Below are 13,877 nucleotides of genomic sequence, written 5' to 3' on the forward strand. Positions count from 1 at the left end.
TTTACCAGTTGTTATTTAAATATCTGTGTCCTAACTACAGAATTAGAAACTTTATGAATTCACAACACATGAAGATACAAATCCCTATAGACCTGTCAAAAACATGCTACAGGGTGACGTGTTGTCTTTTTGCACTTTTTATATTATTGGCAGCATAAAGTAAAACTTTGTGATCCTCATACGTTTGCACTGTGATGAAAAAATAACAATGCTTGCAGACCATCCCAGATGCAGGGGTGGTAATTCCTAGGAAATTGTGGTTCTAGGAAACTTACATTAGATCATAATATGTGAAATGATAATAATAATAATAATTTATTTCTTAAGATAAAATTACATATCCTAAGTTACAATATAAACTCAAAAAACTATTTACATATCATATCTAAAAATTATTCTGTTACTAAAAACGTTCTTAAACCTGTCAGTGTAGATTCTGGGGACAGAGACTGACGTATTTCTAAGATTGTACCTCGCGTTCTTTTCCCTAGGTAAAAACTGGAAGAACGGACATTCGGGGTCATTCAATCTTTTTTTGTAGAGTGTCTTGTCCGCCTTCTCTAGCAAGTCCCTGATATTTACATTCTTGGACATAAACTTTCTTTTCATACACCGGTCTAAAAAATTCTGTATTACAGAAAGGTCGGAATCTAAGGCACCATAAACCGGCAGCCGGAGCGTAAGAAAAATTTGGTAAAACTATTGCGTTAAAAAGGTGATCTACTTCCTCCTGGGACATTCCTTCCTTACGTAAAGATCCTAATACGAATAATGACTTGTTCGCCTTAATTACCTTCGCGCGCACGTGACTGCTGTATGTGGGAACAGGGAGACCCATGCATTTTAATTAGCGTTAAGTAACAACGTCTCCTTTTAGTAGGTTTGCTGTTACATCCATTGTGGATTTTAAACAGCCGTAGTGTTTGAAGAAGGTTTCCATGAATCTCAGTTTTAAACATATTTCCCCATCCCAAGTTGTTTATAAGTGTCACCCCATTACTAACCATCTTGCGGTCAATATGCAAATAAAACTGGGTAAAAAATATTTCCAGAATCTTGTCAGAACATCCACCCTCTTTTGGGTGTAAGCTGTATTTACTTCTTAATAAGTTTCTTTACGCTTCTTATATTCAAGCTTATTAATATGCTGAAAAAATAAGCTTAGGCTAAAAAAAAAAAGAAACGGTATAAGCTTAACTAGTGTACGGTAACTTTATCAAGATCCCCTTCAGTACAAGCATAACAAATGACCATCAAGCTAAAAATCAGGGAACCAGGAACGTGGATAAAAATAAATTCGGTTTTAAGTCACCACCGTTAAATAATAAACTAAAAGCATGAGAAAGATTCGGCTGTCATAAGCTCTCTGACGCACATAACTAAACTTTTTCAGTCATTTGGAAAATTAAACGCAACAACAGTGCAAATAAATAAGCAGATCTAAGCACGGAAGATAGCCCTGAAAACAAAATGGTTGAACTACAACGATTACAATTATCAGAGCATTCGATTCGCCGTAAGACAGGTAAGCTTAAATCTATCGAAGATCTACAACATCTGGAATGACAACATAAACATTCGGTTTCGAAAATTTTTACAGACCCACCTAATAAGCGGAACACCAGATGTACTCGCTGCGAGCGATTTGTATCCTATTCCAGTCATATTTTACAAGTGCCCTGATACAATTCTTTTCAAGATCCGTGTTTAATGAAATTTAAGTGACCTCTGTTTGATAAAGGAACGTCTACAAGTCAAATCCTGTCGCAATGAGTTTTCCCAGTAAAATTACTCCCATCGGATTTATAGCAAGCGCCAAGACTCATCATGAAGTCGAGGCCCAGTAAAATCACGAGAGCAACGTGTGCTTGTACACACCGGATGTCACCTCTGACACCAGGCACCAAACTAAAGATAACCAAAGATAGATATTTCCGGGACATTCCTGATTCATGAAATTAATATTCAAGCGACACGATTTGCTTCATTCGTGCATGAAATAGGATAGAAAACATCATTTTTTTTTCATTTACCTTGTATTCAATGAAAAGGGTTGGCACGTTGCCCAATTACCAAGATTATTTTTCGCGTGATTTCGTGACCTACTACTTGGTCTTTTAACTATCATAAGAGAACTTTTGAGTAGTGATTAATTATGTCCGTGCAAGTTGTCTCGCAATAATTCTAACAGTTATTGTTGGTTTTCTTTGTGCCCAAGTCTCTTCTGAGAATTACGAGACAATGGAATCACGAAAAAATGGGCAATTTTGTTTGTAAACTGGGAGTCCTGTTAGAATTTTATCAAAATGTGGGCTATTTTGCCAAGAAACCATATGCTGTCAAAGCTAACATCTAAGACAACGCCAGGTTAACGCCCACCAAATTTGATGTATGTTGGGGGAGGGGGGGAGGGAAGTGCAGTTATGCTCGAGGAAGGCTAAGTTAAGGGGGCATAAAGCATTATTTTTCGTTGATTTCCTCCCTTTCTCCTAAATATCTAGCCAAGATTTCATTCAATCAAAAAGTTACTCAATCAAGTTACAGTCCTTAGTTCAATAATTATTTGTGAATTTTTGAACGATTTTTCGAATATTTTTTATGTGAAAAAATTAAGCGGGGGGGGGGGGAGATGTTTGAAATTTGAATAAAAAGGGAAAATATTGGATTTGGGGGTTGTTAAAAGTTGAAATATGAAGTAAATAATTAGTAGACAATTACCAGATAGTCCAACACCACAACAAGGTGCCTCTGATCTCATTAGCGCACTAACTGGTTTATGTGTATACCTATTCTACCCTCATATATTTCCTTCCCAAATCAACATCATTTCCCACAAATTTTAATTTGTCGTCTCATGGCCAAACAAAATTTTCTTAAAACATGCAGTGAATGCTTTAAAAGGAGTCATGTCATAAGTGGGTGTATGATTGTCCGGGTGAGTGTGGTCCTATAAGTAAGTTTAGCATTGTATTTGAATAGGCTAAGGCTGAGGCGTTCTTGTTCAGGGCTAGAGCAGTGGCGTAACCAGGGGAGGGTCCCCTTCCCCTACCCCTTATTTTTAGACCAAACTGAGGCCCGAAGGCCCGAAAAAAAATTTTTGGCGATCAATATTAGGGCCATTTATACGAGGAAAAATACGACGCGTCTTACACAGGACGCGTCTTAAATAAGACGCGAACTTTCCCTATAAACGGCACATTTCGTCTAAAATAAGACGCGGCTTAGCTAAGACGCGTCTTATTTTAGAACAGCCCTTAACACCTGTCCTTAGATAAGTTGCTTCTTAGCTAAGACGAGAAAAACTTCGTATAAATGACCTTAATAAAAAGAAAGGGATTTTTTTTTTCAATTATTTTTTCTAGAACAACAGACTTGTTTTCCACACCCAAAAGTCGGTTCCAGATGCAACGAGATTTATAGTCTTAAATGATTATATTTAGAGAAAAGGCGAGAAAATAGCACCTCTCTCGGGTGGCAAATTCACCTTCTCTCAACCGAAGGGCTGGTGTCAACAATTCAGGATTATAACGTACTGCAAAAATATCTAAACTTTATTTTGCATGGATCTTCTTTTGCCTCTCTTAATGGAAACGTTAGTGTAATTATAGGCGTATACCAAAAGCGGCTGTGTGTGTGTGTGGTAGGGGGGAGGGGGGATATGAGAAAATAGAGCTTCACACGTGCTCACAAAAGTCCCCCCCCCCCCAAAAAAAAAAAAGAAGAAAAGAAAGAAAAAAAAGCACTGTGGACAGGTTATTGAACATGTAATCACAAGTTAAAAAGTATTAAAAACTAATTTACTGTGCATTAAGTCACTACAAGCTCGCTTATGTTAAGATTACTCAATATCTAATATTTCAAGTAGATACAGAGCAAATATAAGAAAAATAGGGACATTTTTACACACAAATATTTAAGGAACCCTTCTTACACAAAAACATTTAAAGACATACACGTATAACAGTAAGTAAAATGAGTTCCCATAAATTACAAATAGCTTAACTTAAATATTCCGATAACAAATATTCCGAATCAGTAGCCTTTAAAAGGCATATACGTACAATAAATCTTAGAGGAGAATAATTTATTAACAGTCGCCTGTGCCAATTTCACTTTCTCTAAGTTCAAAGCATCAGTCTTGTGATCAAACGCTGTCACCCAATTTTGTTTAACTATGCCTCCACAAACTGAGCAGGTGGATCCAAGAAGAACTGAATCAATAACTTCAGTGGGAAAACTGGGCAACGTCACACATATGGCTCTTTACAACAGTCACTCATCCAAGAAAACTCACTGAACCTGTCTGATTGACAGCAAGTTAAATTATTTTACTGTGACTGTAATCTGACCAGCTCTGAGGCGAAACATGTCACTCCATGTAAGGTAATACAAAACAATATTTGGAGTCTGTATTCCATTTTGTGGATTCCAGATGTACTGGATTCAGGATTCTAATTGTTGGCAGGATTGCAGATTCCATATGTAGCCTGTGCACAGACGCCCCCCTCCCCTCATTCCACGAGAAGAAATTTCGAGGATACAAGATTTTACGAGGAAAAATTTTCTAAATTGCAAAATCTGGATTACCTTACATGGGGCGAGTCAACGCTCAAATATTTTGGCAAGCTTTGCCACAATTTCATAGGAATTTACACATGTGTCCTCCTCAAACCTTGCAAAGGAAATAACATATTGGTAAAGACAAATTTGCTTGATTTGATGCACAAGAATTTCAGTTTTCAAAATATTTCATTTTATAGTTAATTCCAAACTGAATTTCGTTTTACACAGTCTGTTATGACTGAGCAATCAAGACATTCCATGAAAAAGTCCTTGGCCTTCAAATGATTGACAGTCCATGTTACTACATCAACACCATAACCTCTCCACATCTCTAACATGTCCCTGTGGAACAAAGCAAAGTTTTTTAGTGGTTATCATATCAGGTCAAGTATTGTCCAAGATCTCACACAGGACCATCTTCCACACAGCTGTCATAAGTCAGGAGAGCTTCTAAATCACAATAACTTTCACTAACCACTTCTCTTAATTACCAGAAATAGGGGTTTTTTGAAGGGGAACCCCAAGGGTAGGAACCCAAGGGTAGCAGCCACTTGAGGGGGATCAAAGGGAAAGCAGGAATTAGGTGGCAAACAAATAAAGGGCATTTCCATTTTCGCCCACCCTAATTCCCTCTTTTCCTTCTTCTTTTAGGCCTTTAGTTTGCCAGTTTTACTTTGACCTTCACTAAAAGCCCACAAAAATTAGTAATGAGGATGACAACAGCAGCAGGGGCGGATCTAGGGGGAGGGTGCAGGGGGTGCGCACCCCCCCCCCCCTTGAGATGACCTGCGGTTTTTTAATACAACTGGTATTCTGCCAAAAAAAAAACTATGTGGTTTATTGGTGTTGAAATAGAGCAAGAGACGAGTGCACCCCCTCCTAAAAAAAATCCTGGATCCGCCCATGAGCAGAGAAATAATCACTCAAAAAATGAAATTGCATTCTTTCAAACTTGATCACAATATTCCAACTTGCTCAATACTTCACTGGGGAGACTAATTTTCCTACTGTTCAATAATATCATTTTTAAGGACCACACCTAAGTGTAATATAAGAGAGAATAACTGGTCAATTTGTGTATTTCCTGTATCTTTGAAAAGTTGCGCACTACAGATGAATATCATGATCATAGTTAGGCAGTGGCCAGGAAAGGAATGTACCAAATAGTTTACTGCATGTGCAAAGTTTTGGCTATATCAATTTGCATTTTTGACATTCCCATTACTGTCTCGGGGGGGGGGGGGGAAGGGGGGGTATTGTCCAGATTTCAAGTGCTGGGGATGATTGAATGGGGGCAAAAAGTCAAAACCCAAAATCATCCCTAGACCAAAAATTAACTCCCCAAAAATCCCATGCTGAATTTCTGATCTTTAAAATCTGAAGTACCCCTGGGTCACTGTCATCATTGCTAAAAACAAAACAGCTGAGACACTGTGCAACTGTCTGCTAGTCTGCTCGTGGCATTGATCATCTTTAATCTTCTACTATTTGATGATTGACCTCAATTGTCAAAATAATTGAAAAATCTTCTAAATTTGGTCAGGACACAGAAACTGGCAATGAAAATTCAGACAGGAACTTTACAGCAATCAGAAACCAAAAGACAGTCTGAATGAAAGATAATAATATTAAAATACTAATTGTCTTGGAGATACAGAAACAAACAGTGAAGAAATTCTGAAAAGAAAGATGACTTACGCGCAAACATGTTCCTTTGCACATGACAGAATGGGTACTCCAAGGAAATCATAATACCATGGCAAAAGCACCTCCCATATTCTATCAAGGAAACTCAAAAATGATACTCTGATGGAACTATCAATCTCAAACAATTCCTTGCCTCCTGTTATAATATAACTCATGCTGTCTCTCCACCATACTAAAGCAGTAATGATTTTAGGATCTGTCTTGCGAACCTTAAAGATGTCAAAGCAAAAATAAAACAGTTTTAAAAAAGCAATAATTCTTCTGTAGTTAATTTGACTCTTTACTATTGATAGTTATGAAGGGAAAAAGTTTGATGCAGTTATGAAATAGCAGTACCCTGTGAACAGAGCCTCCTTTTATTGTCTCCTTCATGATCAAAGAGGAGAACAGCTGGCTGATCTGCCTGAATCACATCAAGCCTTTAAAGTCACCAGAGCCTGAACTATTCTGGACTAGTCAATCTTGTTTTCTCTTGTTAACTGGATTTTTTAGTGCAAACATCCAATTTTTTGATAATCACGTGCTCATAACTGAGCCCACTGTACCACTGAGTTCAAAAATTGCATCCTTCGAGCAACATGCAGTGCATGCTCAGCAAGCAAAGATCTTACTCAATTCGTACAGAGTCTGGAGTTCACCAAAATCCAGGAAAAGAATTAAGGCTCTTCAAGCAGGGTGATGAAAAATAGAAACATAAAAATTGCTCCTGATTTTTGTTTTTAAAGAATTGGGTTAATAACTAGTAGTAGAACTTGAGGTGATGCCCACCTCCATCTAGGCCAATGTCAGTGTATCACTCTTGCCCTAATAGTTCTGTCATATGTAAACATAGCAGGCTAATCCTGACCCTAAAATGATCAAAATGTAAAAAATCAAAATAGAGCTATTTCAAAAATAACTGACTGCTCTACCGTTGCCTTTTTGTCCACAATTAACTTAAATCACATTTCACATTGAAAAACTTTTATTTTGTGAAGTACAACTTAATGATATTTATATATGTTGTAGTTCAATTTTATCCTTGGTTTAAATTTTATTTTCCTTTGTTTCAAACTCATTATCATACATAATACCATATCCCAAAACAAAAGAAAATAAAATTTAAACCAAGAATAAAATTGAACCACAACATATACATTAATTTAATAGAAATTAAAAAATAGTAATTATTACTATTTTATAAGTAACATGCAATCATCTACCTTGTAAATTACACCAGGAAAGTAGCTGCAGACAAGAGCTCTGTCATATAGTTGATAACTCGAAAACAGATTTTTCAAATATTGTGCTGTCTAAAAAAAGATTTAAAACAGGAGATACTCAGTTAGTACACGAAATTAACTCTGTACTCAGGTTCTAATGCTCACAAAAGTATGACCGACTACAAAATAAGTTTCTAGTGAATAATCTACCAGCTTAATTAAGTCATGTGTTGTTTTGGAACCATTCTGGATTGTGAATAACCAACCGAAGCTACGTAGCCTCTTGACATAATCTATCTAAGTCTGCATGGCAGGTGTCGAAGATTTCCCCAGGCAACGATCTTGACTGGATATTATTTGACAGCCAGATATTTTACACTTAACTTTTCTTTGCATGTCAGTTAGGAGGTGGGTTGGAGCCTGAAACAATAATTATTGATTGCAGCATTTACCCTGATTCACCCCTTTATCCCTTTAAGCCCCAGTATCTACATACAAATTCTCCAAACAGATCTCTATACATTTCCTTAAAGAATGAGTTAAGAGAATTTGTTAAAAGATCAAGGAATTTTTAGTTAGGTGATCATTTTATTAATTCTCATAACTTATCTGTTGACAATGTATGGATACTGTTAGGAGAAAATTGATCTTGGTCACTATTGGGACTTAAAGGGTTATTTGGCTGGTGCACGACATACCAAGTGAATAGCGAGTCTCGCATGACATCACAAAGAACACCACAATGATCCCTAGCCCTTAAACAATGACACAATAAACTTTCCACGAAAGAATGACACAATAGTGCATACACTGTATATTGACTTGGTATATTGAGCATCACCCCTTTATTACAGTCGACTCCCGATAACTCGAACCCTCGCTAACTCGAACCTCGCGCAAACTCGAACCAAAATCGATTTCCCCTGGATTTCCTTCATAATGTACATTTACTATAATTTCACCCTCAGTAACTCAAACCCTCGATAACTCAAACCTCCCAATAACTTGAAGTAATTTTTGTTTCCCTTCAAAATATTTCTATATATTAAATTTACCCTCAGTAACTCAAACCATGCTTTCTGCCTGACAAAAAGGGACTGCAGTCCCAAACACTTAAATTATTTTAACAACCATGTATTCTTTGTCTTTACTTTTTTGTCAGTTTGAAGTGTGCATGTTACTTGCATTCATTCCCCCATCCCACTTTCTTATTTCCGGTTATTTGCTGCTAACTCCTGATAACTAGAACTCCCACTAACTTGAACCTATTTTGATTTCCCTAGCAGGTTTGAGTTATTGGGAGTTGACTGTACATGCCCTTCATGTTCTTGACTTGTACATCGAAAATTCACCCCTCCTCTCTCAAGAAAGCCTTCCACTCAGGATAGTAGAATCTCTGTGAGATGTTTCTGGAATACTATTATTATAAAGTAACTTTGCTCTCTCTCTCTCTCTTTTTTTTTTTTCATGTACAGTGTGCTCCAATGATTTAATAAAATAAAAGTAGTAGCAATGTACTCACCCAAGCCAGCATATCGTGGGTGACAAAAAATAATTATTATTCCTTAATTTTGGCGGCAAATTTCAGATGTGAAACTACAGAAATGCCATGACAATGGTCTGTACATGTCAGGACCAATATGGCATCAACGTTTTAAAATGTTATGAATGAAGATGACAATAAATTTTATTGCAAGGCATTAAAAGACGCTAAACAAAACCAATACACAAAAGAGCACATGAAAAAATGAAGAAGGATTCTATTAGGTATTTTCAGAAACTCATAAGGGGTTGAAACGTGTAACTCTCATATGTTTGCTTTGTCTGATGCTCGTGATTATTCATTTTAGAAAGTACCATATTTGGAACGAGAAGAAGAGATAACTAACCAATCAAACTTCGCAAACAACGTGACGTAATTTTCCTTCAGGTTCCCGCGCCCGCTTAAAAAAATGGCCGACTAACGGGGGAAAAACTCCCGAAAGCCGACAAAGCTTTCAAAGGTTAAAACCAGGAATATTATCGAAACACTGAGCAGGATATTATTGCCTTACCACCCGGGCTAAACGTCACATTATGAAACCCATTGACGGCCTCGCAACTTCTTGAAGTTGTCACTTCAAAAAACGATGCCTCGTTGACCCTTTGCACAGTAAACTTACACTGCAAATAGGCTTTTAAAATTCTTATGTTAAAAGTCTAGAATAAGCAGTGAAAAATATTTTCGAATAAAATTCATTAGCTGCGTATCGAAAGTGTCCAAAACCTGAACCTGACATCTTCGCAAAAAGTGATGCTTGTAATGAATGTGAGAAGCATTTTAAAAGCTTAAATTAAACTTAGATGTTGTAGTCACGATCGTGTTTTGAGCTAATTTTATGAATGAACAAACTCAAAACAATAGACAGAGAAGCCGTTTCTTGAAAATTTTTATTCAAAGTCCAAAAGGTTAATCCTTTAAAGCAATTCGGAAAACACTATCTGGATCGTGGATCCGTTCACGCAAGTGACATTGGCTAAGCACATGGCAAAATTCAACACAAAATCCATCTCAAATCAGGGCACATTTTGTAATTTTTCTTTAGCGCCGAAGAGAAAAATTTATAAAACGTCTATGAAACATTTAAAAATACATAAATTCCCTTTCAAAAACGTAATTGTCTTGGCCATAGAGTGCAAAATGTACCTGAAAATTCAGCAAAATCTTCGCTGACTTGGTTGCATTTTTAAAACAGACCATGGGCTCCGCCGTGAAGAAAACAAAGTTGAATTCGTCGAAGGACGATTTCTTGATGAAAAGCTTCCCTTTCTCCACAAGAAGAAAGCTGAGCATTCTTTTGAACTTTCTCTTTCCATTTTTTGTCTTTTAACGGTGTATTTTTAACCTTGAAATGCAGAACTCTTGTCTTAAAACATCTGCATGGTGATCGCGCAGCAGCCATTTTGTTGAAAATGGATATCCGTCACTAAGATTTCCAAATATGGTCAAAATGAATATTCACAAGCATTGGACGCGAGTTACACGTTTCAACCCCTTATGGGTTTCTGGTATTTTGTCATAAAATTCTGAAAAATTATTATAAACATATCCAAAATTTAAGCTTCATCTTTAACTTTTCAGTGCGTGGAGTTCATGACTGATACGATAAACATGTCAAAAATCCATGACTGTGCGCATAATTTGTCACCCATGGTACTAATTAATAAGTCATCAAATGGTAAACTACCCAGATTAGGTAATAATTTCACTTGTCACAATTTGATCCACATACAAAATTAAAATAATGGGGTAGAATGTGTGTATTAATTGTTTTGTGTATTGGCAAAGCAGAGAAAGAAGTGTAAGGTGCACAGTCATGCCTCTAGGAGCCTCCATAAAATCTTCTTTACATAAATTTTGTTCTCACCTCTTCGGAATTGCTGCCCTTCTTGATTTCAATAATCATCTTTAACCCAAGGCTGGCACAAAGCTCTACAACTTCTTCAACAGATGGAATCTTTTCCCTTGGAAACTTGTCACTATCATAATTATGAAAATATTAACAATATTGTTATATCTTTGACACTGTTGCTCCCTATGTGGTTATAGTGGAGAGACTATGGACAAAATATTAATTAGATACAGTTTGAAAATTTCAAAATTTACAAGGATTTACCTGGAAAACTACTCAACTATGACTGGGAGGCAAGAGTTCTTTTTCCCAAACAAATCTTTCTAATTTTGGTGGCAGTTACAGTCACTAGTTTTGAAATATATGGCTGAACAGGTTAGCTGTATTCTGTTTTAGTTCCTGCTGCAGTCATTTTTCCAAAACAAATCATTTGTGTTTACAAAAAGTTGATTGCGCTACCAAACTGCAAATATCCAAAAAGGCCTCTTAAACAAAGTTGACCAATTGGATTACAGGAAACTAAGAACACATTCCAAGAAAGTTGGTTGTGGGCCAATCAGCAGCTCGTAAAAAACAATAAGTTACTCAAAGCACAAAATTTAATATTCTTGGGAGAAAACATTTTTCTGGAAAGCAAAATGTTTCACCAGATGATGTTTTTCTATATGAAACTTTGCATGCAATACCCAGGACACATTTTTCTTTGACACAAGCTGTTATTTTGTCATCTACCGGCAATTTCAAAACACAAGTCAACATTTTACATTTTTCGTCTCCATCACCCACTCAAACGGATCTCTTGGGAAACACATGCTTTCTTCAGCGGGTTCAAAAGGTCATGTCTGTAGGTTTTTTATTGGTTGATTTCGATCCATGTCGTTTATTTCATTTTGTGGTAATTATGATTGACAACTAACTTTCTCGCAATGTACTGTTATTTTCCTGTAATTGAATTGGTCAACTTTGTTAAGGTGGTCCCGGGTATAGTAGTCACACTATAACTTACAGTGTAGGCCCTGTTTACAAGCAGGGAGAACCCTCGCACTCGCACTCGCACATTTCTTCTTTTTTTGCATGATGTGTTTACAAGGTAGGTAGGGTTACCCTAGCGCTAGAGTAACCCTACCTGAGTGCTACGGTTACCCAAAAAAGAGGGTTACCTTATCTGCCTTGTAAACGCTCTGCTAGGGTTAACTTGCCCATCTGCAACAACTTTCCTCTGTTATGCCTGACCAGTGGTCTTGACAATTTGAATGGAATTATTGGCAGGTACAAAACACAGCTCACAGGTCAAAGGTCAATAGTGTAGGTCACTGCTCTATTTCCCCTTAACCCTTTAAGTCCCAATAGTGACCAACAGCAATTTTCTCCTAACGATATCCATACATTGTCATGAGATGAGGTTATGAGAATTAATAAAATGATCACCTAAGGGAAAATACTTTGATCTTTTATCAAATTCTCTTAACTAATTCTTAAAGGAAATGTATAGAGATCAGTTTGGAGAATTTGTATGCGGATATTGGGGCTTAAAGGGTTAAGCTAAAATTCTATTTTGGATTGTGATTAGGGCTGGGCGACACTTTAAGTGTTCATGTTTATTTACCATAGCACAGTGACCTGTAGTTTGCCCTGCACTTGTGACCTGTGACCTGGATTTTGTACCTGCCGTGAAATTATCCAATTTCTGAGCTAAATTATAAAAATCTGAACAAAAAGTCAATATAGGGTATTTTCTGTATATGATGATAATATTTTCCCGTTTTTTCGTGAATTTAAGGTTTTTTCCATAGAGAACTTCAAGTTTTAATTTATTTCGAATCTTGGACGTTACAAAGAATGTCACGCATGACGAAACACGTCAGTAAAGCTTGGTAGATTAGCGGAATTTGCTTGTAAACCAGAGCTAACTTTAACCCGCTTGCTAGGGTAACCCTAGCACAAGGGTAACCTCTTGCTCCTTGTAAACAGACCCTTAATTAAGCTACATACATGTAAGCTTACAATTTTTAAATTTTTACAGTACCTTAACGGATGTTTACAAGATGCGTCAAGTCTTCGAATTTCCTCAAAGGAGAAGTCACTGACCAAACCTATTCCATCTGTAGTTCTGTCAACAGTTGAATCGTGAATTACAACTGCTTTACCATCCCTCGTGAAATCTACGTCAAATTCAACACCAATTGCCCCATTTTCTTTCGACATACGAAACGCAGCCAAAGTGTTTTCAGGTGCTTCAGCTGACCCGCCTCTGTGAGCAACAATTGCCGATTCCGATTTATCATTACGGAGAAAAGATTTGGCTATGTTGGGGTCAGGCCGAGGTAGGCGCAATACGCGGTAGAGAATTGAGATGAGGACTAAAACAAAAGCGAAGAACTGAAGACAACAAAGCGACTCCATCTTTGTTTTCGTACCTTGGGAGATCGATACCTGGGAGCTACCCTGGGAACGAATTTACGAAACCCGCACGCGTGAAAACGCGTGTTGCACGCGTGATCCTGGAGAAACCACTGCTCGCGGGGAAGCGGTCTTGTGGTTTGCTGAACATGAATCATTTTCGAGTTAGCCTGCGTCCTAATTCCCTTCCCCTTCCCTTTCGAACGCCTGCCACGCAGACTATTTTCGCGTTGACTTCTCTCTCCCCCGCAGAGGCTCCCTCTGGGTATCCCTATAAAAATAGCAATACTCAAAAAAAAAAAGCGTGCTCTCTTTTCCTTTCTCCTCAGCCTCCCAACAACACAAAAAAGGGAACTTAAGCAAAGGCGTTTCTGAGCGACGCACGTCGACCGGAAGTGAGACCTTTTCCTTTAACATATGCCTTAATTAACGCGAACAAATTTGTATTGCTAAGTTCCTTCACCCTTAATTTTAAAACGACGATACGCCCGAAAATTTGGGCAAAAACATTGCCCAGGAATGTAAAAAGTCTACTTCCGGTCAACGTGCGTCACTCAAAAACACAAGAGGCCTCTGCGGAGGAGGAAGCGTTGACTTTTATGAATTTGCTCGG

The 13,877-nt window shown here is 37.4% G+C and overlaps 2 protein-coding genes across 2 annotated transcripts in view; both read right to left on the reverse strand.

The window, feature by feature from the left end:
• LOC140941669 (uncharacterized) overlaps nt 1-1,814 on the reverse strand; it is a 13,693-nt gene extending 11,879 nt beyond the window's left edge. Inside the window, exon 1 of the mRNA XM_073390688.1 lies at nt 1,607-1,814. Within this exon, the coding sequence (XP_073246789.1) occupies nt 1,607-1,665 (59 nt within the window). The 5' untranslated portion in view covers nt 1,666-1,814. The remainder of the gene's footprint in view (nt 1-1,606) is intronic.
• Nucleotides 1,815-3,782: 1,968 nt separating this feature from the next.
• On the reverse strand, nt 3,783-13,321 carry LOC140940442 (glycerophosphodiester phosphodiesterase 1-like). Its single transcript, XM_073389416.1, has 5 exons — nt 12,891-13,321; nt 10,880-10,991; nt 7,473-7,562; nt 6,262-6,479; nt 3,783-4,905 (listed from the first exon to the last, which is right to left on the reverse strand). The coding sequence occupies exons 1-5, from the start codon at nt 13,265-13,267 to the stop codon at nt 4,761-4,763; spliced, it is 942 nt and encodes a 313-aa protein (XP_073245517.1). The 5' UTR covers nt 13,268-13,321; the 3' UTR covers nt 3,783-4,760.
• Between the last annotated feature and the right edge of the window lie 556 nt (nt 13,322-13,877).

The sequence above is a fragment of the Porites lutea genome, chromosome 6 (assembly GCF_958299795.1).
Source record: "Porites lutea chromosome 6, jaPorLute2.1, whole genome shotgun sequence".
Classification (NCBI taxonomy): Eukaryota; Metazoa; Cnidaria; class Anthozoa; order Scleractinia; family Poritidae; genus Porites; species Porites lutea.